Source organism: Pipra filicauda, unplaced genomic scaffold (genome assembly GCF_003945595.2).
Source record: "Pipra filicauda isolate LSUMZ 115617 unplaced genomic scaffold, ASM394559v2 scaffold336_size1087642_pilon, whole genome shotgun sequence".
Lineage (NCBI taxonomy): Eukaryota > Metazoa > Chordata > Aves > Passeriformes > Pipridae > Pipra > Pipra filicauda.
This window is the reverse complement of record NW_024104461.1, coordinates 1,005,677-1,033,403: the sequence shown is the minus strand read 5'-3', so window position 1 is coordinate 1,033,403 and position 27,727 is coordinate 1,005,677. Positions and strand designations below refer to the sequence as shown.

Sequence of the window (27,727 nt, the reverse complement as noted above, 5' to 3'; positions counted from 1 at the left end):
CCTGAACGTGACCCATTCTACGCGCCCCCGTGCCTTTGGGCTGCACAGCCCACACCGCCGCACTCCCGCGGGCCGGGCCGGGCCGGGCCTATGGCGGCGTTGCCCCGGCAACCGCGGCCTGGCGGGAAGGGGAGGGCGGAGCGGCGGGAGCGGATACAGAGCAGGGCTGGGAGCGGGCACACGGACCCGCCATGGAGCTGGAGGAGGACATGGGTGAGCTCAGGGTCTGCCCGGGGGAGGCGCACGGGGGGCAGTCGGCTGCGGGCAGGGCCCGGAGAGGCGCCATGAGGGCGCGGGCTGTCCCCACCCCGGTGCCCGAGCCGGGACGGGATTCACTCCCGCGGGCTCTCCCTCGGTTGTTCCAGTCCCGCTGCCGCTGGGGTCCGGCCGGCAGGAAGGGGCATGAAGCGGCTCCCGGCGGGGGCTCCGGGCGGGCGGCTCGGGGCGGGCCGGGGGTTGCTGTGGATGTGTTTCCATGCGGTGGGCACGGGACAGGGACAACACCCCAGTGCACGGGGCATCGCTGTGGTGCCTCTGCTCCTTCAGCCGCCTGTAAATTGTGTCTGCTCACCTGCCCCGGACGGTTCTGGGGCTCGTTGGGCTTTGGGTGTCCCCTTCTCTTCACTCGCTCGGTCACGTCTGATGTGGAGCCAGTTCACAGAGAGAAACCTGGAAAAATCTGTGACAAACAGTGCTTAGTCTTGTGGATTCCTTTAACTTTAACAGGCAGTACTTAATCCTGTGATTAGCAGTGATTAATATATATCTGATATCATATATCTATCAGTGATATTTTAGCCCCGGGAATAAAGACTGTGCCCGATTTAGTCTTATGAATTCCTTTAACAGACAGTGCTCAATCCTGTGATTGCTTATCAGCGATAAATAATGTATATCTGATATCAGATATATATATCTCAGTGGTTAATGTGTACAAGTGGCTATTTTAGCCGTGGGAACAAAGACTGTGCCTTGAGCAAGGCTGATAAGACGGCGTTTCGTGGCCGGAACACACAGTTGGAATATGTTCAAGGAGACGAAACTGTGCTTAGGAGGTTTGTGACCTGAAAAGGATAATTGGAGGAAGGGGATGTTCCCCAAAGACCCTCAAAAGGCCCCTAGTCTAATGTAACTGAGTTCCGAGAAGTGATTTAAATATGTAAAAGAATTCTCGGGAGCGTTTAGCACATACCTATGAGTTCTGATGAGTATGTATTAGTTCCCTAGGTATAAACTGGTGTGTTAGGAGGAGCATTCCCCAAGCACCCTGTGCCAAAATAAACACCTGCTTTCTAATACTGAAACTACCGTGTTAGAGAGTTTTATTTTATTTTTCGGTGACAAAGCCACTTGTGGTTGCTCTTCCAGGGGCAGCTGGGCCAGTGCAAAGGCAGTTTGGTTCTCAGCTGCCCTGAGGGGCTGATGCAGGTGAGGTAGCCCACATGGAAACTTAGAGCTGTTTTACCTCTTGCATAATCAAATCCTAAATGTCCTAAAAGCCTGAGCAACAAGAGTGGCAGACCAGAAAGAATGGAGCAGCCTGGTCTGGTTCCCTGGTGTTGTATCCCATGTCTCCTGGCTGCCTCCTCCTCACTGAGAATATGGAAAGTGTGAGGTTTTATTAATATTTACATTTTAATATATTTTATAGACAAAAAATATGTGTGGAGTCACACTGCTTCACTGTTCAGTGCTTTGATTCTTCAGTAGTTTTGCTGGTTTAGTAACTCAGCTCCTAAATTATTACATGACATATTAAAAACTTCATTCTGAGTGACGTGAACTATGTTGGGCTTCCTCTGAAATGAAACTTAGTTGCCTACTGTTCTTCCTCCAGCAAAATGAGCTGTTGATGAAAAAAAAATTGGTTCAGCTCCTGAAGGTGCTGGTGGGTGTGTTGTGATCCCACTGATCCTCCTCTAGGAAGCTGGAAAAGTGCTCCTGGCTTTCCCTTGGAGTTAGGGTGCTTTCCTTCCTAATAAGGGAACTGAAAAAGTTACACTCTGCTACTGACTCTCCTCTGTTTTGATTGATGTTCCAGTCATGAAAACTCTGCATTTAATTAATTTGCTTATGCAAATCAGGTGCCTGCCTTAATGAGTGGTTTCAAATTAAGAGCAACTGGTTTGACTCTGTCAGACCACAACCCTGATGTGGTGGGGTGGGGTTTTTCCCCACTTCACTGTGTCAGTGATTCCTGTCTTTGTAACCAGGTGCTTTTCCCTGTGTTCTGTTCCATCAGATTTGTTGGACCCAGAGAGGTTGATCCAGTGTCCCTTTGTCAAACAGCATCAGATCCGAGCCTGCCGCTTTCCCTACCACCTTGTGAAGTGTAAGGAGGTGAGCTGGGCAGGGGCTGGGGATTCTGGGCGTGGAAACGTGCCCTGTGTGTTCTCATTCCTGCTGCAGTTCCTGACAAACAGCCTTGGTCAGCCTTTATTTCATAGAACTTCATGATTTGTTTAGTAACAGCTTCAGGCACCCATTAATTCACACAAGACCAGTCTGGCTCTGTTGGAAGGAGACAGAGATTGCTCATGGTTAGTTCAGATTCTGGTCCCTTCCAACAGCTCACAGGGAGATCAGATACATTTTTCCACTTTCAGTTGGAGAGAGGACTCAGTCACAGTTCTGTGCACCCCTCTTGGCTCCTCAGAGCAGGAGGTCTGGGATGTTGCAGTTCATTCTTCCAGTGCTGGGAATGCAGCTGCACAGCAGGGCTGGGGAGTTTTGTTTTGCTGATAACTATTTCATGGGCATCTGGCACAAACTGCATGTCCTGGGCTCAGCACATTTGGAAGAGGTTTATTCCCCTCTTTGTCTTTTATCTGGAATTTGAATACAAATTATTTCACAGGAAGCATTCCTTCTCTGTTGTCCTCATGGCTGGGTTTCTTTAAACCTTCCTGAGATTTGGGTTTTTCCTGAGACCTTTGGAAACCTGATTGTCCCTTTTTAAGTTTGCCAGTGTGTTTTTAAACCAGTAGAGCAGTGCTATGCCTTCCAGTTAAGGTGCAGTTGTAGGCTCTGTGTCCTGGTATCAGTACAATTAAATCATTTTGGTGGAACTGGAGCCTTAAAAATATTAATTAACTAGTGGAAGTGGGGGCAGAGGTAAGTGGCAAGTACCAAGCATTCAGGAGGGCTGAAATTTTCTTGTTGAGCCCCTGCAGATTTTGGCAAGAGCATGCATGTGAGCTGGGTGAACAGTGTTGGCAAGTAAATGTTCATGCAGGTTGGTTTTGTCCTGACTGATGAGCAGAGAGTTTTGACAAGTTTCCTGGTTAGGAGGATGAGGTGAGACAGTGATCACCAAGCAGACACAGTTGTCTGAGTAATTAGCAGGAGAAGGGCTTTGGGTTATCCATCTGAAGATGCCACAGTGGTAAACATGTGGGTGGAGATTGTCCCTTTGGCTTGGGACAGGTTTGTTGAGCTTCCTTTGCATACCTTATGCATAAAATCCAGTTTATGCCTCCCCTTCCCTCAGCCCCCCAGAGCCCTGCCCCAAAGGGGACACTGCAAGATCCAACAGAGCAAGTTGGGTCCTCTTGGCTTGAACTGTGTTAGAATCCTGCAGTCATGGAATGGTTTGGGTTGGAAGGAACCTTGAAGTTCATCCAGTCCCACCCCCAGCCATGGGCAGGGACACCTTCCTCTATCCCAGGTTGCTCCAAGCCCTGTCCAACCTGGCCTTGGACACTTCCAGGGATGGGACAGCCACAGCTTTTCTGGGCAACCTGTGCCAGGGCCTCCCCACCCTCACAGGGAAGGATTTCTTCCCAATATCCCATCCCTCTGGCAGTGGGAAGCCACTCCCTGTGTCCTGTCTTTCCATCCCTTGTCCCAGGTCCCTCCCCAGCTCTCCTGGAGCCCCTTTAGGCCCTGGAAGGGGCTCTCAGGTGTCCCTGGAGCCTTCTCTTCTCCAGGTGAACCCCCCCAGCTCTCCAGCCTAATTTCCCAGTAAACCCTCTATCACTTGGAGGAGATAATTTGCTGTAGTGACAGCTGAGCTCTGCCACTAGAACTGGTGCTTGGGATGAAATTGTTGAATGAGAATCCAGGTGGAAACTGCCAACTCCTTGGCTGTTCTGAAAGGTTTAGGGAGTTTCTCTGCCTTCGTGCCTGCTTATTTAAAATATATCTGAATGGGTTACCTTTGCCTAATGTCTCTCCCTTGATGGCTTTAAAATTTGTGCTTTAAACCCCTTGCAGCCCTATCACCAGAAAACTGGAGGGAGTTGACTGAGGGTCTGTTCCACTTCAGTCAAAGGTGGCTCAGCGACTTGTGTCTGGAAGAACAATCCCCGTGGGTTTTTAGGGAGTGTCTGACATTGTGATTTCTTGTTTTGGCTTATATTTTTTAAAGCAACACCACAAATATCCCAGTGGCTTTTTTGCCCTATGGATTAACAAGAGATAAGTGAATTTACAAGTGATGTGGCAGATGATTTTGGTTTTTCCCTTGCCCAGAGCAACCCAGAAATTGCAAAGAAATTGGCCACGTGCCCGTTCAACGCTCGTCACCTGGTGCCTCGGGGCGACCTCAGCAACCACATCATGAAGTGCAGTGACCAAGCCCTCGTGGAGCAAGATGTAGGTGAGAGAACCTCCCTGCTCCCAGGTGTCTGCTCACCCTGGGGACTGAGATTTCTTGGTGTAAGGATGAATTGTGGCATAACCAAAAAGTGGGATTCAAACTGTTGTCTGTGGTTCTGTGTGACACACCAGCCTTGGAGAAAGTTGATCTTATGTGCTTGGGTTTCTTAGGCAGTTTCTTGAGATGCTCTGAGTAGGCCTTGCACATATTTTGTTACCAGGCTTGTTGAATAGAAAGGTTTTACCAAAAGCCATGCAGGAAGTGCCTCTGGCAGGAGCTGGGATGCTTTAATGACCACAAGGATGGGCCCTTCTTCCTTCAGAGCTGATCTCCCTGTAACTCCTGCCACACTACGGAGCAGACAGAAGTTTTTTATCTTCTGTAGAGCTGCACTGAGGCCAGCAGTGATGCCTGCATCCATGGCAGCAGCTTTCCCCTTTGCTCCAGCATTCCTGCTCAGAGTTTCAGGGAGCAGAGTCTTGTTCCTTGAAAAAGGCAAACTCAAAGTTGCTGGCTTTCAGCTCAGTCCCTGGCTGTCCCCAACCTGTTTGCCTTGGGCAGGGCTTCCTCTGCAGCCAAGGGATGTGTCACAGCTCGAGCCAGAGCTTCCATGGATTTAAGGATTGGAGGTCACTGTGTTTTCTCTCTTCCCCAAGTGAGTAGGTTCTGTGAGCCCCCACAGGAGCAGGTGAAGGATGGGAGCACGTGGCAGGCACCTCCATGTGATGAAGACTGGGAAACAGGTGAGGACCTGTGCCACACTGCTGCCTCCTCTCTGGTCCTGTCCTCCACAAGGCCAGGGATGCTGCTCACTCAGGTCTCCCTTGTAGGACACCTTGGTTATGCTCATTCCTAAAAACATGGATCTCTCCACCCAGCAGGCTTGTCTTGCTCTGGAGAACAGTCTAAAATGCTGCCATGGAGAGGGATTTCCAAGCATCCCCTCTTCCCATATAAGCTTTTGTACCGTATGTGCAGTGATGGCAATGGAAACATGATAGATAACTCTTTGAGTTCCTCAGTTAAATGGCAGCAAACACATCCGTCATAGATCAACTTTTCCTCCCTCTTGAACTTGTAGAAATATGACAGAGATTCCTGATTGCAGAATCCTGGAATGGTTTGGGTTGGAAGGGACCTTGAAGATCATCCAGTGCCACCCCCTGCCATGGGCAGGGACACCTTCCACCAGGTTACTCTAAGCCCCGTCCAACCTGGCCTTGGACACTTTTAGGGATGGGGCAGCCACAGCTTCTCTGAGCAACCTGTGCCAGGGCCTCCCCACCCTCACAGGGAAGAATTTCCTCCTGATTCCCAATCTAACCTTGCCCTCTGGCAGTGGGAAGCCATTTAAGCCAATGATCTGACAGTGGTTGCTGGAGTTTCTTGGTTCTGAGCCACAACATCTGTTTCCCTTCACAGAGGTGTCGGAGACGTCTAAGTCTGCTTTTGTTTGGGGTGTGCCCAACTCTGCCATAAACAGGTAGGGAATTAGAGTTTGATTGCAAACAAAGCAGTGTTTGTTTAGAGGAACATTGCAGCCTCCTCCCAGCCCTGCCTGGATGCTGGGCAGGAGCTGCCTTTGCTGCTGTACAACCCTGGGAGGAGGGATGCTGGACAGCCAATATTCTTGGGCTGCTGGTTCAGTGAGACCTGCTTTCTCCTGTGCCTGGTCTGTACCGGAGAAGGAAGCCCTCAGGAGCACAGATATTGCTCCTGTGTGCCTGTGGCAGGGTGCTCTTCCTGTCCTGTGTGCAGGAACTGATGGGTGTCTGGCCAGTGTGCAGGGGAGAAAGGTGCTGGCACCTTGTGGTCCCTGTGAGTCCTTGGGAGCTCCTGGAGCCTGGCAGGTGGGACCTGGGGCCTGGCCAGGTGTGCTGGTGTTGGGCCCTGTGTTTGCAGAATCCTCCCCTCCTCCCCTTGCAAAGTGTGATCCCAGTTTGGGCTGGGGGAGCTCAGAGCTCAGTGCCCAGCTGGGAACAGAAGGAGCTGCTGTGGCTGGTTTTGCTGCTCCACCAGTGGATCGGGATCATGGGCTGGGTGTGGGATGTGGTGGCACCACCAGAGCTGCCAGAGATAGTTCAAGGTTAATCCAACAGTGGGTTCCTTTAAGGTTCAGCAAAGTCCTGCCCATGGCAGCTCCGAGTTCTCTGTGAGCTCACCCATGATGTCCTCCCCTTCCATCAGGACTGACAGCAGCACTGTCTGCTTCCACCTCTGGGACTTTTTGGAAACCCTTTGAGTGTTTGAAGCATAGACAGCTCTCCTCAGCACCATCCCCCACAGCCCTGCTGTGGGAAGATGCAGCAATGTGACCCAGTGCATTTGTGAGGAGTAACCAAAGTCTCTCCATTGCAGCACCACCAGTGGCCAGACCAACTCCCTGCCCTCGAGGATGAGGGCCCCTGAGAGCCTCCCATACACCGTGTCCTGCAGGGCTGTGAGTACTGACCTGTGTCACCTCCAGAGCTGGGGCAGCTCCTGCAATCTCTGCTGCTTTGTGGCTCCCATGGACAGGAGGGGTTGTATTGAACACCTGCCTCTTGAGAGCAGCTTCTGAGGGAATCTGCTGCTTGGATCATCCTCTGTGTGCTTTCTTGGATGCATCCTGTGTTGTGTGTTCTCTCTTCCCTGTCCTTCCCAGCCCTCCATTCCTGTGATCCAAGTTAAGGCACCACTCCTTGGCCATGTTGGCTCTGTCTCTCTAAACAAGCCTCTCCACACCATCTCCATCATCCCCTTTCACCCTGCACCCTCCCCCTGACTTAAACCCAACTTTCCTTGCTTTGTGCTCTGCTCACTGTCAGGCCCAGCTAAGCCAGAACTGAGGCTGCTTAAACCAGCACTACTGGGGGGAAAAGCTCTCAAATTCCACCTGGGAAGGAGCTTCCTGGGTGGAAGTGTCCAGTGCTGAAATCACACTGACTAGTAGTTGCCAGTAGCAGCAAAGCAACAGCTTAAAGATACTTTGAGGAATGATTGCACTGATTCCCCCTGGGAGCAGCTCCAGCCAGTGCTCTGAGGGCACTGCAGGCACGGCTCCTGCACAGGCAGGGGCTCTGCACTCACCACAGGCCTTGTTGCCAAGGGGACAAGTGCTGCCTCTGCAAGGGCCACTGTCCCTTGGGGGAGTGGGGGAAATTGCTGTGTCTTTCACCATCTCGTGCCAAAAATGTATCTTGTCCTTTCCAGAATTTGGAGTATTGACATCTCATCCCTCTGGAAGGTGTTTTCCCAGCAGGAAGTGCCTCCCTGTCTGGGACAGGAGAGCTCCTGTAGATGACAGACCTGCTCTGGACCTGGTGGCAGGACTCTCTACACTTGGCTTTTGCTGCATAACATGTTTCTTGCAACGTTTAGACATGTGAAACTGTCCTTGGTTACCAGAGGTTTCCCCAAGTGATTAATTTACCTTCAGTTGGTGACTTTGGTTAATTTTATTAAATAAATAGACTGATTAATTAACAGGTACTCAGAAACCTTTCCTACTCAAACCCAGGCCCTGTTAACACCCCCTGAAAAGGAAAAACAGGCAAGTCTCCGTTGTTCCACCTGTCAAATAGCAGGTGATGATCTGGGAAGCTGTTTCTGTTTCCTCCAGAGACTGGGAAACAGCAGCAGAACCCTTTGGAAGGGGTGATGGGTTTTAAGGGGGGGAGGTGAAGAAATGAGTGATTTTAAGTAGGGGAAGTTGTGCAAAATTGGGATTCTTTTAAAATTCTATCAAGTTCTGTCAAGGTTCTTGTTGGCAATTTAGAATAAAAACACTGTAAGTGTTCTGGGACTGCTTTTCTTGTGAGTCAGTAAGTGCTGTCCACCTTGCCTTCATTTATTTTTTGTCACTTGGAATGAAAGTGGTGACAAATGCCAGCTGTGATTGTTTCTGGTTTGGCAGCAGTGGTTTATTTGCAGGGTTTGTGGGCCAGAGCACTACAATTTTACAGGTAAATGCCATAATTGGGCCCCATTACCCTGAGCTCCTTTAACTGCCAGTGGGTGAAAGCCTCACAGAGCCTGGTGCTCCTGCTCTTGGGGCTCACCCTTGTCTGTCCTGGGAGGGGATGAGCTCCAGGTGCTCCTGCTCCCAGGAGGGACATTGTTATCCCAGCCCTGGGGGAATCCAGTAGCCCAGCCTTTCTGGAAAGGACCAGGTGGGCTTGGAAGGTCATGGTTGTGACTTCAAACATCCCCAGGCCACAAGAACTGGGGGGGACCATGAGAAGGGGCTTGGTGTGTAGGGTGGGTGCAGCCAACCTGAGACAGAGCTCTGAGATCTGAGATCCCATATCCCAGAGAGCTGAAATCCTGTATCCTCCTGGGCATGTCCTGCACGTGCCCCTGCCTGGGAAGGGCAGGAAGGCCATGGCTGTGGTGTTCCTGCAGTGCTTTGGGAATGCAGGGTGTAAACCCCAGGGTGACCCTCCAGCGTGAGGAATGTTTAAAATCCTGATATCACTGGGCTCTTGGCTCCCTCTGGGTGTTTTGTATTTACCACAGAGTATTTTTAAAGCGTGTCCCAGGGCACCTCCAGAGTGACAGAGGGAGAAGTTTGATGTGACATTCCTGTGTTAGACCCTCAGTCTCCTGTGCTGGGCAGGTTGTGCATCACTGGAGCTTTCCCCCCATTCCCTGGAGACCGGATGTGTTCCTTGGCAGGAGCTGATGGGATGCAGAGTCACACCAATACTGGTTTTGGTTGGAAGGGACCTTAAAGCCCACCCAGTTTCACACCCTGCCACAGGCAGGGTCACCTTCCACTAGCCCAGGTTGCTCCAAGCCCCGTCCAACCTGGCCTTGGACACTTCCAGGGATCCAGGGGCAGCCACAGCTTCTCTGGGCAACCTGTGCCAGGGCCTCCCCACCCTCACAGGGAAATTTCTTCCTAACATCTAATCTAAATCTCTCCTCTTTTAGTTTAAAACCATTCCCCTCCTTGTCAGTGTCTGTCTGTGTAAAAAGTCCCTCTCCCTCTTTCATTATCCCCCTCTAGGCACTGGAAGGGGATCTAAGGTCTCTGGAGCTTCTCCAGGTTGAACAGCCCCAGCTCTCCATCTGTTGCCACCAGTTCTCCCTTCTCGTTTATCAGGAGCGTAATCTCTCCTTGGCTTTTCCATTCTGACCTGTGTCCTTTGCCAAGTCCTGTTCCATCTGTGCCTTGGCTTTTCTGCTCCTGCTGTAGAGATTCCATCCTGGCCCAGGGCAGCAGAGACAGCCAAGGTCTCTGACAATATCCCTGACAATATCCCTGCCCTATATTTTTGGATTCTGGTACCATTTCCATTCCCAGTGGGCTGTAGTTTCTCCTGCCCATTTCCAGAACCGTGGTATGACTTATTGTTCTTCTCTGATCTCGCCACTGGTTTATTCCCCCCTCCCCCTCCTTTGCTCTTGGCCTTGCACCTCTAAGAGGAGGCACAGAAATAACCAAGAGTTGTGGAACAGGAGCCCAACGATGCCTGGGAGGAGGAGGAATCCCTCGGGATGCCAGGAATCCCTCGGGATGCCAGGAATCCCTCGGGATGCCAGGAATCCCTCGGGATGCCAGGAATCCCTCGAGATGCCAGGAATCCCTCGGGACTGCAGCACCTGGAGCCGGTGAGTGCAGAGAGCTGAGGGGCTGGGGAGGGAAAGGCTTCTCACCCCGCAAGTTTGGGAGACAAGAGCAGGGCAGGAGCACCCTCTGCAGAGACTGGGAAACCACGACACCCTCAGGCTCACGGTGTGACTCCTGGACTGTCCTGTGCAGGGCCGAGGGTTGGACTTGGCAATCCTTGTGGGTCCCTCCCAACTCAGCATATCCTGGGATTCTGTGACACCTCCACCTGTGGGTTCTGTTATGGACCAGGGGAGACATCTCTCTCCCCGAGCTGAGACACCCAGCGTTGTTATTCTAGTCCTGGGTTGTGTTTTGCACTAAAGGACGTTTTTAACCCCCCCCCCCCCCCCGCCTTGTACTCGGACATTCCGGGGTTAACATGAGGAATCAGCGTAAGGGGAGAGGCACAGAGCAGGCTTTGCTTCCCGGCCAACTCCAAACATCCTCCGGTGCTTATCTGCACTATCTTCCTTCTAAATTAATTCTGTCCCACCCAACCATCATCTTTATCACCCATTATCTCCCTCTCGATTCTATACTGTACCCCCATTTCACGCTTTTTAACTGCTCAAATACTCACCCGATTGGTTTCTTTGTTTCAAAAGCTTTTCCCTCTCAGGTTTAATTGTCTTGATTTAACCCCACCCAGAACATCCCACAACCATTCCCTCCCTGCCCCGGCAGGGATCGGGGGCAACGAAGGGGACAAAAGTAAAACTTGTGGGTCGAGATAAGGACTCGTTAATTAACTTTAATAATTAAAACTATTATTTTTTATTATTATTTTTAAAAAACAAAGGGACAGAGGAGTAAAACCCAAGAGAAACAGAGATCGAAGCCCTTCAGGGGCCCTGGAAGGGACATGGAGCAGACCCGTCCCATCTCTGCACCCCCTTCAGACCTACAGCACTGACGACTTCCTGCATTCTTTGCTGGATATTTTCTTATTTAGTAAGTGTTTTGTAACTCTGGGGGACTGGAATTATTTCAAAACAGAAATTAATAGCAAGAGGAAGATAATCCAACCCCTTGATCTCACATTTGAAATCCACAATCTCTTTATCAACAGCCCCATTTTGCCCTCCAGGTTCTTCCTTCACTGCTCTTAACCAGAACCCAGAGAAGGGGCAGCAGGACAGGGGGTCTCCCGGCCCCCAACCTGCATCATCAGCCCCATCCCTGGGGGCCTTTGGCTCCTTTTGCTACCAAAGAATTCCTACAAGCCCCTCCCAACCCTCCCTGGCTTTGACCCCGAAGCAGCATCGATCCCACTCTGAGCTGGCCAATCCTGCTTCCACCTTCTGGGAACTTCCCTTCCCCTTGAGCTGGGACAGGGCTCCTGACAGCCCCAAACTGGTCCTGCTGGTTTATCTGGGCCTCAACGTGCTGGTCAAGGTAAAAAACCTTCATCGTGGCTGAAAAAAAAAAATCTTTATTCACAGAATATCACATGAATCACATCATGTCCCACCCCCACTCCTTTGTGTATAAAATACTGGTAAAAAGGGTTTTTTTCCAGAGGCAAGTGAATTCCCAGAGTGTCCCCTCGTGGGAGAGCAGCTCATCCCAGAGCTGCAGCAGCAACACAAGCAAAGCCAGCAGAGCTCCAGGTCTGGCTCATTCCCCATCCCAGGGACCCCGATCCCACCCCATCCCACTGCAGTGGAGGCTTTCTGGGGTTTTACACAACACCCCTGAGAGCACTTGGGTTTCCAAGGCCACCTTGTACTTCCCGTGCAGTACAACCGTGTTTGAAGTCACGTGTCCTCAAATCCAGGGGGTTCCTCCAAGCCCCTCATCCACCTCTGGATGCAGGGGACAGCAAGGACACTTGGCTCCCTGTGGGGAAATCAGCCTGTGCAGGGACAAGGAGATTCCAGGAGGCAAAACAAATTAACAAGGAAACATCCACTGAAATGCCAAACTGGGCTCAGAAACAGAAAAAAAATCCAGTTCCAAATATTTTATGGCTCCCACCACAGCCCAAAAGGAAAGAGATTGGCCAGAGACCCACCTTTGTGTGAGACAAACCCTCCTACAGCAGGTCACAGAAACTTTAAACAATGACAGCCCCAATCTCTGAACCCCAATCTGTAAAATCAAATGGAATTGGAGCAGTTCATGGGAGACAGAAAGAGATTTCAGGGACCTCTCACAAGTGCCCAGCTGCCCTGCCAAGTGACCTCCCAAGGGCACCACAGGAGGAATCCATCAGATTTCATACTCAGAATAAATCTAAGCTCAATTTGGATTTAAGGTTTAGATTGCAAAGCAAGATAGATGCTCTGTCACTGCCACAATTCCTCTTTTCCTTTGAATCCCCTCCTCCCTTGGGCTCAAATGAAAACCAATTCCATGCCTGCTCTGCCGAAGTGTTTCCTTGGAAAGCCTGGACAAAGAGGGAACACAGAGCAGGACACACCTCAGAGGCATCAAGCCCATGGAGAAGCCCATGGGCTGGGGCAGCTGATCTGCTCTGGGAGCTCTGTCTGGGCACAGCAGCCCAGCACAGCCCCGGGCTCACTGAAATTCATTTTTGGAGTTATTTAAACCGTTTCTCCCAGTTTGCAACAGGCTACATGATAAAAGCAAAGAGAGAATGCAGACTTGTGATCTGTCACTAACCCAGAGACCCACAACCATTCCAGACAGAAAACAAGGAAGGAATTGCCAGCACAAGGCCACATCATCTGGATATGACACCTCTGTGCTGCCGCCAGACATCAGGGAATGCTCCGGACACGTTGGGATGGGAATGGACCTGAGGGGTGATCGAAATGGATGCTGCCCAAAATCCCAGGATGGCCCCTCTGACAGAACCCCCAGGCTGCAGGGAAAGCAGGGCTGGATTGGAAAGGCATCTCCCAGCTCGGGGTTGACCTGTGCCAGGGAACTCCCCTGAGCACACGTGTCCCAGCCAAGTGTCTGTGCCAGTAACTCCACGGGTGCAAAGGTAACCTGGAGCACACCCTGCCCAAGGATGGGGTTGTGACCATCCCAAGGCACAGAGCTTGAGGAACCACAGCTGCCTGTGACAGGCCTGTTGAGCTCATCCCACTGTCCCCATGATGTAAAGAGCAGCAGGGAGCCTGTCCCAGCTCCACGAACAATCCCACACCTCCGTGGAGCACAGGGGGACTCACCTGCTCCATCAACCCCAAAGTACCAACTCCAGAGCCCAGAACCCAAGCAGCACCTCAGGAGCACAGCCCATCCACGGGGATGTTCACCAGCATCAGGAATGTCCCCCAGTTTTGGAGGCTGGATTGGGTGGGAGGCCCAGGGATGTGCACCCGCCTGGAGGAGGCAGGAGCACAGCACTGACCTTGCCCTGGGAGCAGAGGGGCAGAGAGAGGTACCAAACACCCTGAGGTGAGCTGAGCAGCACTGCAGCCTCAGCCAGGAGATCTGTGCTGTTTGATGCTGTGTGTAGAGTTAACTGAGGTTTAACTGTGCCCTAAGACCTCTCCCCACAAACCCTCCTCCTCTTCCAAGCAAATGGTGGATCTGCAGATGGAAACCCTTCACTCCCCAAGTCTTTCTGCACACTCAGTCCACAGGCCCAGGGCCACAAACCCTGGGAAGTCTCTGTGCCCTTCATGCACTGCCAAGTGCAGTTCCAGGGTCAGCTCTGGCCAGCACAGGAGAGATTCACTTGCAGCTTCCACTCTGCATCCTCCTGTCCCTGTGCCTCCAAAGGGACATTCCTGCCTTGCCTTGCTGGGCACAATATTCACTTCTGCTTCCTCTGAACCAGATCCTCAAACCTGCAGACATGAGATGAGAGCAGTAAAGGCCAGGGGGTATTTTTACAGGGCCATTCTCAATTACAGTGTCCCCAGACACATCCAGCTCCTGACGTGCTTTCCACATGACATGTGTCCAGGTGGGATTTGTAAACTCTGAAGTCCATGGGAAGGGCTCATCCAAAGCAGCACCCAGAGGGAAGTCCAGTCCACGTTGCTCCCAAGGACTGTGTCTCTGGCTCAGCAGCTCATGTGAGGTACTGCACCACGAGGAACATGATGACACAGGTCACTGCCATCCCCCCCAGCATCAGGAACTTGTCCTGGAAGGCGCGTTTCTCGATGAGCCTCATCACCGTGTTGGACAAGCCCAGCATGTTGGCAACATCCAGGATCTTCTTGTGGGTACCCTGAGAGCAAAAACACACCAAAGACACCATTAACCTCCTGGTCTGACACTTATTCCACAGCCCGAGAATGTTTCATCCTGGGTGGTGAGGGATGGATTCTGACCATGGAACCATTTGACAGGGGGAGGCCACAGAATCCTGGAAATAGCTGCAGGTTGGGACTAATTAATTCACACACATGAACAAAGATGTGGTTAAAGACACAAAACAATCTGTCTGGACAAGCACACATAAAAAGTGTCTCAGAAAAATGCACTCCCTAGGGAGGAGTAAGAGTTCCAGATGGGGTCTAAAAGGAGCTGGCAGCCTGTGTGCTCCCAGGGGGAACTGCCCTGTCACACCAGGACAAGGGACCCGTCCCTCACAGTGGCTCTGGGTCATCCTTGGCAGAACAGCCCCTTCAGGAAGCTGTAACTGGTTTCATCTCTGAGCCAGGTCAGAAGCACAGATTCCCATCACAGTGCTCAACTCCGTGCTTGGACTTTGAAATAAAAACTTCAGCTTCTCTTCCCACAGTCCACTGTATCTTTGGTCTCAGAAGAGTAAAAATGTGAAAATTTGGAATTGTTTTGAACACAAACCTGACTGAAGATCAGAAAAATCTCCCTGAGGACTTTTAGATCAACAATATCAGGCACACATGCACAAACAGCTTCTCAATCCACAGAACATACAGGTTTGTAATGAAAAATGACAGTTTCTTCTGTTCAGGGTTGTGCAGGTACTCGGGCCCTGCACTGAAATCAGGTTGGGTCTTTCCAGTAACACATCATCACATTTTCCCCCCGCATTTCCCACACCTCACATTAACCCCCTGCAGGCTGCTCTTGGGTTCAGCTCTTCCCTGTCCCTGCAGAATCTTTTCACACTGCTTCAGAAAATACCAAACCTTGCAGGGAGAAAACAAACCAAATATAAAGCTTTGAAATAAAATAAAATAAAACAATAAAAAATGAAAACTCTCAATTCTTGCAGTCATGGAACAGTGGAATTGTATAATTAGAACAGTTAAAGTGATAATCTGGGAATACTTGGTCCATACCTGTCTATTTATACCAAATAAGCACAAAGTTTGAGAGAATAAAGGTATTAGGGAGTGTCCAAAGGAGGGACATGAGGATGGGGAAGGGTCTGGAGGGCCCACACGAGTGGCTGAGGGCACTTGGCTTGTTCAGCTGGAGAAGAGGAGAATGAGGGGGTCTGGAGTGGCAGCTCCAATCTCTGCTCTCTGTGAGCAGGGACAGGACCCAGGGAACGGCTGGAGCTGTGCCAGGGCAGGCTCAGGTTGGATCTCAGGGAAAGGTCCTTCCCCCAGAGGTTGGTTGGCACTGCCCAGGCTCCCCAGGGCAGTGGGCACGGCCCCAAGGCTGCCAGAGCTCCAGGAGGGTTTGGACAACGCTCTGAGGGACAGGGTGGGATTGTTGGGGTGTCTGTACAGGGCCAGGGGTTGGACTGGATGATCCTTGGGGGTCCTTTCCCATTTAGGATAGTCCACGATTCCACATTAACCTATTCCCCTCTGTAACTGTCTCTTACAGCAGCTGCTTCTGCCAGATGTTATCAGGCAACAAAGCCCTGTCAGTGTATGAAAAGCTGGGTAAGGGGAAAAGGAACATGAACAGATGTTTCCTCACCTGTGAGGAAGAGGAAATATCCCCCTGAAAACACAAGGACTCTATGGCCCCAAAGCACAGACCTTGGGCAGAGACCCCCACCAGTTCCCTGCTGCAGAGCTCCCCCAGGGCACAGGCTGCCAGGGGAGACAGGGCACAGCTCCCTGCAGGGGCCCCATGGGATCCCACAGGAGCAGAACCCCTTTCTACCCCCCAGTCCTGCCCCCAGACAACCCAGTGACAACATTCCTCTGCAATGAATGAACACCCCACCAAATTTTCTTCAAGTTGTTCTAGTAATTGACTCTGTATAAAAACTAATCTCTATTCAGTGAACAAGTGACCTGATCCAAGAAGCCAAATCTCATCTTGGAAAGGACCTGGCCCCAAACTCTGCTTTAATGCCTGCAGGTGACATCTGTGGTGCAGGGACTGCTCACCAGACTAGGGAGCAGAAAAGGAGCTCCAGCCCTGCTTTATCCCCCGTGCTGGTCCTGTGCAGGGCTTTGGGAGAACCACGAACCTGGAATTCTGTGACCAGGACAGCAAAGTGCCCGTGTGTGCAGCTCAGCTCCCTGTGTGTGAGCTGCAGTGCAGGCCAGGCTGTCACTGCCTGTGACACCAGGGACATTTGATTCCTGACCAAAACAGGAATTCATGTCACTGAAAATGCCTAAATCCTCTGGCAGATACATCCCAAGGCAGACAACAGCAGTTATCCCCATCAGAAGATGACTACAACACACAAAAGGATTTCCCCACATTTTTCAGAAATTCAGTTTCTCCCCACACACACTAAAAAAGCTTTTCTATCTTTGAGCTGTTCACTCAAAATATAACATCACTTTGAATAGCCTTTAAGATAAAAGGCAAATATTTGCTCTTAAGAGACTTGCAGAAATACAGCTGAAATGAGCAGTGTTTGGGGAGGGAGGGATGTTGAGGTACATTATCTTTATTCCTGAGGTACATTATCTTCATTACTGAGGAGCATTACTTCTATCACTAATCTCACACACAAGTGCTTACAGCAGCTCTGAGTGATGTTCATCTGAACCAACACCTGCCAGCCAGTTCCTGCCCCTTCTGAACTGAACCAAAACCAACAACCAACCAAAGGAAAACAAACATAAGGGAATAAAACACAAGATTCAGCACTCCAGATACTGCCCTGCAGGGGGAAGGCCAGCCAGGCCCAGAAAGACCTTAAAGATATTACTAAAAGGATGATAAAATGTAAAGATTTCAGGTTGTTTAAATGAAGTCTGGGCTTTCCAGCACCCTCAGCTCGAAGCAACGCATGGATCGATTTTACAAAGGCTGGTCATCACAAACACAGAAAAACGTGGGGTCTTCGGTAAAAAACAATGCCCCACCTTTAAGGTGACTCTCTGGTCCCTCAGGCCCTGCAGGATGTTGGTGCCACTGCCAATAAGCTCATCCATGCCTCGGTGGGCACTCTGCAGGGACTCGTTATACTGCAGGGTTTCGTCGATCGGGATGGTGGTGGCAGAGTCCTGTGGGGAAAGGCAGGGACTCGGTTACCTGCTCACTCACACTGCCCACACCCAGCACACACCCCCCTGCAACACCCCAAGGGCTGGGGGGACTGCCTGCAAAACAGCTTTTCCATCAGGATATTTAACACAACACTGAGTGAAAACAATTTAGAGAAGACAGGGAGGAAGCCAAGGGCAAAGCTGATCAGCTGCTCCACTGCAATTCCATCTCGAGGATAAAGGGATTAAAAGCAGAGAATTTTTATAATCTCAGTTTATGATAAAGAGATCCAAGCAGAGAATTTTTATAATCTCATTCTATGAATCTTTATGATCTCAGTTTATGATTTATGTAGGAAAGGGTTATTGCAAGACAGAACATCAAAGCTACAGAAGGTGTTTAACAAGGAGTCATTTGATCATTGCAAGTGAAAGATTTGTGGAACATTTCCCACCATGTCTCTGAGCGACAAAAGGCCTGAAAAACCCAATGTTTGGAGATGATATTCCAAGTACTTATGACATGGTGCAAATTTCTGGCAGTGAGGGCGAACAGACATGGGCCTGGTTCCCTGAGCTCTGGCTCACTCATCACCCAGGGCCTCAGAGAAAAAAAATAATTAAAAATTTACATTTTTCACATTTTTTCCAGGAAAGATGCATTTGCTCAACAAGGAACTAGGAATCTTGAAATGGAAATGATGGGATAAAGCTCTAATCTGGACTGCACAAGTGGGCAGAGGATGCGATCACTTGTTTCTGTCAAAGGCCCCCAGTTCAATCTTCTCTCTCTTCCAGAGAGCAAGGAAATGGCTCATCACTCCCACACTGGTTTAGAGCAGGAATGGTGACACTGGTAAGTGTGGGAACACTGATCCCTGCTCCCAGGGACTCAGAACAAGAACGGCCCAGAGGCAGAATTCCTGTCTGCAGCACGTGCCTGTGAGCTGCAGGTCACACCCAGGGGACCCAGGGAATGTGCTCTGAGCACAATCTCCAGTTCAAACCCCCGAGGTGGGTGTGAAGATGCCCTGCAGGATCCAGTGCAGGGGCTGCAGTGCCCAGGCTGACTGTGAGAGAAGGAGAGCCAAGGACAGTGCCAGAGCCAAGGACAGTGCCAGAGCCACGAGGGCCTGGGGAAGAGGCTGTGCCAGGACACACACACTGACCCCCTGCTCAGGAAGCACCAGGGCTGACACAAGTCTGTGAGCAGAAGCACTTGGACTGGCATTTAAAGGCTCTTGTTCCACAGATTTAACAACCTTCAAATCAGCAAGGATTTCATTTCCTACACAAGGGGCTCTTTTCAGACACTATTAGGCAGCAATGAAAATGTGGGAGTAGATTTGTGACCCCCCTCCCAAGGAGATGAGATGGCACCACGAGAGCTTTGATTTGCTCTTTGGGGTTTTCTCCAGAATGGTACAGGGCAGGCTTTGAAGACCACTTAAACTCTGAATTAAGCCAAATGTTCAGAACAGCTTCCAAAAACTGTTCTGGATGTCACAGTGACTTCCTGAGGATGCCCCAACACTCAGTTGACATCACCATTTAATAGAATAGGGGAGTTATGAATATGAACTGTGTAACTTCTAACCAAAATAAGCCAACAACTGACAAATAAATCCTCATTTTCCTATTAAAATGTCACTTCAAAGTCACATTTTTGTAGCAAGGTAAAAAGAAATACAAAATAATCATGTGTTTTCTTTCCTTTGAGACACATTTCAAGATCTAAAGGAGGAAAAAAACCCAGTTTGCTCTATATTTTGCATCTGTAAGCCAGCTATTGCTCTTTAAAACTGTTCCTCTAACACACGTTTTAACAACGAATTTTCCTGTAGGAAAACTTGTCCCTATTTGCAGAGGAACACCAAAGTGTTTAAAAATAAATCAGGTTTCAAATCTCAGTGTTCCTTTCTAGCCTTGTTTAACAGTTTGAAATAGCCAACAGAATACCAGACATTATCTTTCTGGCAGGCTGTGAGAAGTGCATGGAACTGCCCAAGTCTCAAGCAAAGAGGATCCCCCACATTCATTCTTCCTGGCCCTAACAGTGACTGACAACACAGATAATGAATGCTACGGAAGGTGCCTTCAACAAAAAAGGGAAGAAAAAACTTTAAAAAATAATAATGATTAAAAAAAAAAAACAAAAAACCACAAAACAAAACACAAAGAACCCCCAAACAAAACCAAGACTAACTTTTCAGCTGCAGAAAAGGGAAATCTGAAAGTGAACCTACATTACTCAGAGCGAAACTCCTCCAGGAACTTGCAGCGGGGGGACTTCCCAGCAGAGGAACTAAGAATTAGCATGAACAGGTGGAACATGTTCATGTTATTACAAACTTTTGACTCATTTCTAGGCAAAAAGCAATGGCTTTGTCCCAGCTGTGTGATTTGTATTTGGATAAGTAGCAGTTTGCTGACATCTACTGTCAGCAGGGTGTATAAAGTCAGGCTTTTCACAGATCTCAGGATTTGACACAAATCCAAGTAAAATGTACCCTTTGGTACCTACCTCATTCACCCTTTTGCAACTGCCCTATAAAGCCAGGTGGAACTGCACTGAATAAAACAGGAGCAGCAGCTTCTGGAGTCTTTTCCTGCTGTGTCCTCACAGCCATGTGAGAGCTGTACTTTATCCCTACATTGTTATCCTTCTCTGCCTTTACTGACACAGCAGCATTCAACAGCCCTGCCTGAAGCTGCTCTGCCAGCCTGCAGCTCCTGGAGCACAGAGAGGTGAACCACACGTGTTTCCACCGAGGTAAACACACATATTTACATTGGTGGTGAAGGTCCTGGCCAGCAGCTCCTCCCGCTGCCGCTCCTGCTGCTCCCGCAGGTACCGCCGGTGCTGGAAGTTCCTCAGGGCCGTCTGCAGGTGCTGCACATCATACTTCAGCTGGTCCACCCTCCTGGAAAGGACCAACAGCAGGGTGAAAACACTGCTCTGTGCTGCTGGTTCTCGCAAGGACAATGCAGCATTACCAGGTAACACGGACTGATGGGTTCTACTTCTCCAGAAGGACGCAGGACGTTCAATATCAGGCCAAAATTCCACACTCACGTCTTCCCTGCCTCGTTTTTCTACCAAATAGGTGATGATTTAACAAGTGATTATTTATTTTAATCAATTATTTAGCCTCCAGGCTAACAACAGAATGTGAAGCAGAATTCCTGAGTTGTCTCAAACAAAGTATTTCTGACATTTAACAGCTTGCTTTGAGCAAAAAAGTGCAATAAATACACAGGAGAGCTAATGGGCAGTCTCAGCCATCCTATCCCATCACTGGTCTCTTCAGGAGTTATACATATCTATTTCTCATATAACACAGATTTGGAAAGATGGCAGGTTTTCTATTTTATGATCCTCATTCACACAAAAGATGAAGCTTTCAAGCTTCATTAATTAGCACCATGTTCTTAAGTTTGAATATTTATTAAAAGAAGACTGAAAGTCAGTGGGTAAAACAGGAGACACCGCAGACATCTGCACTGGGCTGAAACAAATCCTGTCCAGAACTCCTGATTACACGTTTGATAATGTTTAATGTTTGATTACCACACTAGATAACTGATTACCTTGATTATCAGACTATCCTGGTCTGGTGGAAGGTGTCCCTGCCCATGGCAGGGAGTTGGAACAAGAAGATCTTTAAGGTCCCTTCCAACCCAAATGAGATTCTATAAAGAAATTCATGACTACTTCACATACTGACCTCTATAACACATGAAATCTACCCCTACTGTCTACAAGGGTGTTTTGGGACATCAATAATTGAATCACAGAATTAATTAAGAACAGCAATTCCTGATGTCTGTGGTCCAACCTCCTGCTCAAAGCAGTGCTCACTTTAGAAATCTCATTTTAGTCACCAACAGCCAGGACAGTGGTCCAGAGAAAATGACACCAACTGAAGGAATGTTACTCCCTACATCCACAAATGCATTAAAACCAAATATCATACAAAGTGGAATTTTATTTAAGCCTCCAAGTGGATGTTCTGCTCATCTGAGAACAGAGCCACAACTCCAGCTCCACCACCAGTCTGGACTTGAGGATCTTTGAGGTCTTTTCCAACCTTAATCATTCTGTGGTTAAATGCAGGAAAGCAATTTTGTCTCTGTGCCTCAACTCTGCTACTGCAGAGCACAGAGTAAGTTATGCAGAGTATAATAGTTTCATGCAAATCAAAAGGCAAAGGACTTCAATAAATTTAATTAAAATAATTACAAAGACTCCCCTGCCCAATCAGAGCCAGGCAGGTGAACTCACAGCTTGGCATTCTGCCTCTTGTTGGGAGGTTCTTTGCTGGACAGGATTTCCAGGCGTTCCAAGTTGCTGAATATGTTGTCTATTCTTGCTTGGATCTCATTTTCCACTACTGCAAGGAAATAAAAACATCATTTGATTTGAATTAAAGAACTGCAATCTGATGAAGGGAAAAGCTCAACAGCATTCAAAGCTGTACATAAAACCTGAGAGATGTAAATCCTTACTGGATGAAAATCAGATAACAGAACTATAAATATCATGAAATACCACTTCTTTAGCTCAGTAATTTGACACTCTCACCTTTCCCCCCCCCTCAGAGAAGGTAGCTAGGAAAACCCCATTCAGCAGAACCCAGAAAAGCAAAGAGCACACGTGACCCTTTTCTTTGCCCCTGGATCTCCCACAATTAAAGAGTAACAGACTCACATCTACACACACAAATCAAAGTGTCCTAATTCTTCTCTCCATCATTTACTGCAGCTAAACTCAACAGAAGAGCACCCAGGAGAGCAGACAGACAGTTACAGCAGCTTTTCTTAGACCAAACAACACTATTACAGGATTTTTTGAGCAAGGAGGGACTATTTGCTCAAAGTTGGAAAAGGCAAACTGCAAGTTTGATTTCCTGGCCCCTATTCCTGCTCCTCAGCCACAGATAATCCCTTTTCCCATAAATTCTGAAATACACACTAATATCCACAGCACTATCTGTATCTTTATATATGTATAAATAATCAGTATGTTCATTTATTGACCATGTAAGATGTACATAATCCTATCTCTTGAAAAGGTCTCAAGCAGCAGAAGCAAGATAGGAAATCATATTCATTTTCAAAATCACACCCAGGGAACAGCAGTCTGGGAATTCTGGCAGTGTAGGCAGAGTAGTACAATCACCACGAAAACCAGAACCAGGATTTAAAGTTGTTATTTTTGGCTAGGAAAGTAATCACAGCCCTTTTTAGTGCAACGTCATACTTCACAAGAATATTTAGAGTAATAGAAGTCAACGGACATGCAATAAATGCATCCAGTCAGTGCAGTGTCCTTTCACTCAGGAGTTCCTGGTGAAGCTCATTATTAGTGACTCAAGCAGGAATTAAGGCTTCAAACACAGGTCCAAAATACATGGGCCCATTCTGCACTGGGGTAAAAAGTCCTGCCACACATATCAGAGCATTTTATTATCAGAGTCATTTAGGAGCACAGGGTTATAGTCCAGATTCACTGAGGCAATTTCAGACCTAATGGTTCTGCACATTTCCCACAAGCAGATGGAATCACAGGTTCAGACTCTGATACAGCAGGAATTGTCAGACTCATCCTGCTTGAATCCCAGCCTTTTCCCCAGAAGCAGCACTGAGCATCTTCAGGGGAAGGCTGTAGTTGGTGGATGCTGAGGGAATACCAACAGCAGAGCAGGCACAGCCACATCCCTCACTTTTTGGGTTCTAACAAACCAGCCCAGTAATGCTGTGGATGTGCAGCTCTGCCCACATCAAGGTGTTTATTAACTGCACCTCCACGAGGGCAGTGATGGGGGCTTTTAACCCAGTTATGGTGCACGGCCTCCAAACACACCCTGACCACGAGTTCCAAAATCCAACAGCACCAAAACTCTGGAACTCCCACATCAGGACATTACAGAGGCACCCACAGTGAGCACTATTTGTCAGTTAGAGGATTTCAACAGGAGGATGATTTGAAGAAAATTCTTGTTCCGTCTTTTTCCGCTCTGTCCTTCTTACAAAACATCACCTTACTGAAGTTAAACTCTAAAATAATTGTAATGTATTCCAAACTGGTGCTGTGTCTCCAGCTGATCACAATGACTCAAGAGCCAAATTTGTCCCACTAATGATTGCAAATACAATGATAAAGCTCACAAGCTGAGTCAGCTCAGTCCCTGGGTGGGACTCTCCTCACTAAGAACTACTTACAGTGAACTGACTCCTTGTCTGAAGTCTCCAGGCGCCCCATGTACGACTGCACCTCATGGACCTGCCTGTCAGGAGACAGAGGAAATGCAGTCAGGGACAGCTACAAAATCATTTTTCAGTTCCTCAGTTTTCAGCTTCCTTTATTGAAAAGTACTTTTCAGAACAGAGCAGGAATCAGCAACAGTGTTCAGTGCAGACAGCCCATCACTGACCACCACTGACCACTCTGCAGTTCCACTCCACGAGCACTGCAGAGTAACTTCATTTAAGCACAGAAATCAAGGTGAAGATTACGAAAAGCACAAAACAGCTTTTCTACAAGAAACAGCTGTTCTGCCTGGAGGTGACAGTGGGGAGATACCTGAGAGCAGAATGGCACAGAAGGTGAATAAGGACAGTTTTCACTGTCCTACAACATATAAACTCAGAGGCATCAGGTGAAATTAAAAGCTTAAAATTATAAGGAACTACTGCTGCTGGACAAGCAGTGGCAAACGGAAACAAAGAAAAACTACTAATGGTTGCCAAATTCTTCTGTTTCAAACCCCCAAGCCTCACATTTCTGGGAGACTGGGACAACATTACACCAAAGTATTCCATATATTTGTCCATTTTTTACTGTGTTTCCCAGAGCTCTGCAGTTGGGCAATGCTGAAATAGTCCTGACCAGAGGGACCTGCAGCCAAACTTGGTGTGACCAGTCTCACAGCTGGTCACTATTCGACTTCAATAAAGGCACTTCATTGATGGTTTTGATTAAACTTGATATTTACAAAAATATCACGACCTTTTTTAAAAACGAATTTTAAGAGACCAGAATCTTGGTCATGTTAGTGGCTCTTTCATCTGATAACCAAAGCACAAATGTTTCTGAAGCCAGACTTTGGAAACCAACTTACAGAGCACTAAAACATTTGTTCTTCAGTTATTAGATTTTTAAATAACTCTCAGAGCTGCCTTCTGAACCCTGACTCTGTGCTGCTGAAGAGGGGATGTCCCAAGTACAGCAATGCTTGGAATTAACTACAGAACCAATTCAATACTCAGTACCCCGCAATCCCACACTTGTTCTATAGTTTCGTTTTCAACCAGTTCAATTATCACCCCACCTCCCTTAAAAGAGCTCCAGAAAGCAGCAAATTACCACAGAGACTTGGAATATTGGATTAAACATGTCCTTCATCCTCTTTCACACAGAATCACAGAAAATTCTGAGTAGGAAGGGACCTGTGAGTTATTCCATATGGAGTAACAACAGAGCTGCAAGATTTTTCTGCCTCATTTTGCACTTTTCACACCACTCCTCCCTGCACAGATGGGCATTATCCATGAAGTGTGGGATTTATCCTCAAGGAGCTTCCACAGGTGGTTCAAACTGCAGCAGCAGGACACCTCAAACCCTACTGCCCCAAAAACCAATATGAACGAGCATCCCTTAAATGAACGCACATTAATTAACAGGGAATAATTAATAATTAATTAAGAGGTCCCCCGTGGCCCGGGCTGAGCCCTTCAGGGCTGACGTGGCGGCAGCTCCTGGGAACTTCGAAATGCTTGATCTTGTAGTATGGACTTGAATGCTTTACAGAACACAGGCCTTTCCTGATTTCTCAACACCCCCACACCCCTCACACACCTGCTGCTGTGCTGGTACAGCCCTTCAGACCTGCCAGAGCCCTGCTTCCCCTCACGCACTCGCTGGTCGCTGGCACACCCCCACAGCCCTCACGCACTTCTTGCTGTGCCGGTACAGCCCCTCACACCCCTTGTTCCCCCTCACTCACTCCTTGGCTTGCTGGTACAGCCTCTCATCCCTCACGAACTTGTTCCTGTGCTGGTACAGCCCCTCCTGTTTCCCCTCACGCACTTGGTGTTCTGGTACAGCCCCTCTCCCCCTCACGCACTTGTTGGTGTGCTGGTACAGCCCCTCTCCCCCTCACGCCCTTGCTGGTGTGCTGGCACAAACCCCGTTTCCCCTCACGCCCTTGCTGGTGTGCTGGCACAAACCCCGTTTCCCCTCACGCACTTGTTGGTGTGCTGGTACAGCCCCTCCATCCCGCTCGCGCGCCGCTCCCCGCACACGTCGCCCTCCGGCCGCTTCCGCTTCCGCCGCTTCCGCTTCCGGTTCCGGCGCCGCCTGCTCCTCCCGCCGCCGCCGCCAGGGGGCGCTGCAGGACCGGCGGGAGCCGTGAGGGGGCGGGCAGGGTTGGGAATTCACGTCCTGCCAGAAATTCCAATTCCGGGGCTCTCCAAGGCAGCCGCAGCTCAAAGCTGCTGCTTCAGACGGGCACCACGCTCAGCGGAGGTGGTGTGAGCCGAGAGAGCTGCCTTGGGGCCGTGGAACTGCGTCCCCTGCGTGGCGTCATGTTCCCAGCCACGGACACCTTCCACTAGCCCAGGTTGCTCCAAGCCCCGGCCAGCCTGGCCTTGGACACTTCCAGGGATCCAGGGGCAGCCACAGCTTTTCTGAGCAACCTGTGCCAGGGCCTCCCCACCCTCACAGGGAAGGATTCCTTCCCAATATCCCATCTAACCCTGCCCTCTGGCAGTGGGAAGCCATTCCCTGTGTCCTGTCCCTCCATCCTTTGTCCCAAGTCCCTCCCCAGCTCTCCTGGAGCCCCTTTAGGCCCTGCAAGGGGCTCTCAGGTGTCCCTGGAGCCTTCTCTTCTCCAGGTGACCCCCCCCCAGCTCTCCCAGCCTGGCTCCAGAGCAGAGGGATCCAGCCCTTGGATTCTCTGGACTCACTCCAGTGGGTCCGTGTTCCTTGGGCTACACATGGACACTGGCACACGTGGAGATCAGCCCCTGGGGTGGCCTGGGCAGCAGAGGTGTCAGTGCCAGGGCCCTGGGGGGGTGGTGACATCTCTGTCCCACCGGGGATCCATCCCACCACTCAGCTTGCAATCCCAGCTCAGAGGTCCAGGCCAGGTTCTGACTTTCCCACCCCTGACCAAGGTTGACTCATTTCAGGGACATCCAGACAGGACCTACAACCACCACAGCTGGCAACAGAGCAGAGGAGGTCACGAGGAGGGACCTGTTGACTCCTTGGAGGAAATATGAATTTTCTGAGCTATGAAGACACTGGTGACCACTTTCATTCTCTTGCTTAAGATCTGTGGTACCTGTGGCACCTGTGGTACCTGTGGCTGGGCTCTTGAGGATATGGATGCACTGTCCCAGAGTGATGCACAGGTTCCTGTCATTTCTCACAGGGCTGGGAATCAAAGCCTTGCTCTGGAGTTGTATCAAAGCCTTTCAATTCTTTCACCTGTGCGTTGTTTCTTCATTGTTTGGACCAGATAATCCACCATCGTTAAAGCCACAACCCTTTCTTGTATTTGCTGAGCTACAAAGCCCCACGTGCTTTATGGTCAGAGTCTGCTGAGCCACAGAACTACTGACACCTTTTAACTTCATGGGAAAATCAAGGAGAATGTGGATTATAAAAAAAAAATAAAAATTAAAGAAGAGGAAATATAAACCAGTTAATCAGGGCAGCAGGACACTGCAAACTGTTTTTTCCAATGATTGATTGGAAGAGCTCCAATTAGGACTATGATTGATTAAATACACTGATTAAAATCAAACACCGATTGATTAAAAACCTCCAATTAATACAGTGACTCCTTCTTGTCGGTGTAGTTTAATGGAATATAGTTCTTGTCAGGAAATGTAACTTAATCCTAATAAATGCCTGATTGGGAAAAACTGGAAAAGGCCTGTATTCTGTAAGGCATTCAATACATACCACGAGATTGGGCATTTAACACTCATCAGGAGCAGCTCTGCCCTCGTGGCCCAGGCAAGCTCTCAGCTCTCTCCATTTCTTCCCTCTATTAAATGGTGTCATTTTTTTTATACTTGTTTCTCAGGCTTTGTTAGGCTGATTCTGCCCTTCTCTGGGTTTGTGCTGCCTGTCCCACCTGTGGTGTGGAGAGAAACCTGCTTTGTCACCAAGAATAATGTCTTAAACTGGGTCCATCCAGATAAAATGCTCTAATACAGTTAAATACACTGGTTTAACGCTAAGCCCTC

General features: G+C 49.2%; 2 protein-coding genes and 1 long non-coding RNA gene across 5 annotated transcripts; 2 read left to right on the top strand and 1 right to left on the bottom strand.

Annotated features, from left to right (window-relative positions):
• Positions 1–155: 155 nt before the first annotated feature.
• GTSF1 (gametocyte specific factor 1) lies at positions 156–8,384 on the top strand. Its single transcript, XM_027711881.2, has 7 exons — positions 156–213; positions 2,243–2,340; positions 4,474–4,600; positions 5,257–5,343; positions 6,023–6,083; positions 6,959–7,040; positions 7,793–8,384. Exons 1-7 carry the CDS (start codon positions 192–194, stop codon positions 7,805–7,807), a joined length of 492 nt encoding a protein of 163 aa, XP_027567682.1. The 5' UTR covers positions 156–191; the 3' UTR covers positions 7,808–8,384.
• Positions 8,385–11,608: 3,224 nt separating this feature from the next.
• GOSR2 (golgi SNAP receptor complex member 2) lies at positions 11,609–25,779 on the bottom strand. 3 transcript variants are annotated; one of them, XM_027711930.2, is made up of 6 exons: positions 25,716–25,779; positions 23,690–23,754; positions 21,750–21,858; positions 20,256–20,388; positions 17,342–17,482; positions 11,609–14,352 (listed from the first exon to the last, which is right to left on the bottom strand). In XM_027711930.2, exons 1-6 carry the CDS (start codon positions 25,742–25,744, stop codon positions 14,191–14,193), a joined length of 639 nt encoding a protein of 212 aa, XP_027567731.1. In that variant the 5' UTR covers positions 25,745–25,779; the 3' UTR covers positions 11,609–14,190. The 3 variants fall into 3 exon arrangements, with proteins under 3 accessions (XP_027567731.1, XP_027567733.1, XP_027567735.1); XM_027711932.2 differs by lacking the exon at positions 25,716–25,779 and adding an exon at positions 25,594–25,612; XM_027711934.2 differs by lacking the exon at positions 17,342–17,482 and having other exon boundaries at positions 25,716–25,777.
• Positions 25,780–25,880: 101 nt separating this feature from the next.
• Positions 25,881–27,315, top strand: LOC113983122. The gene is made up of 2 exons (XR_003539000.2): positions 25,881–26,088; positions 26,660–27,315. It is a non-coding gene; the product is annotated as an uncharacterized LOC113983122 (long non-coding RNA).
• The last annotated feature ends 412 nt before the right edge of the window (positions 27,316–27,727 follow it).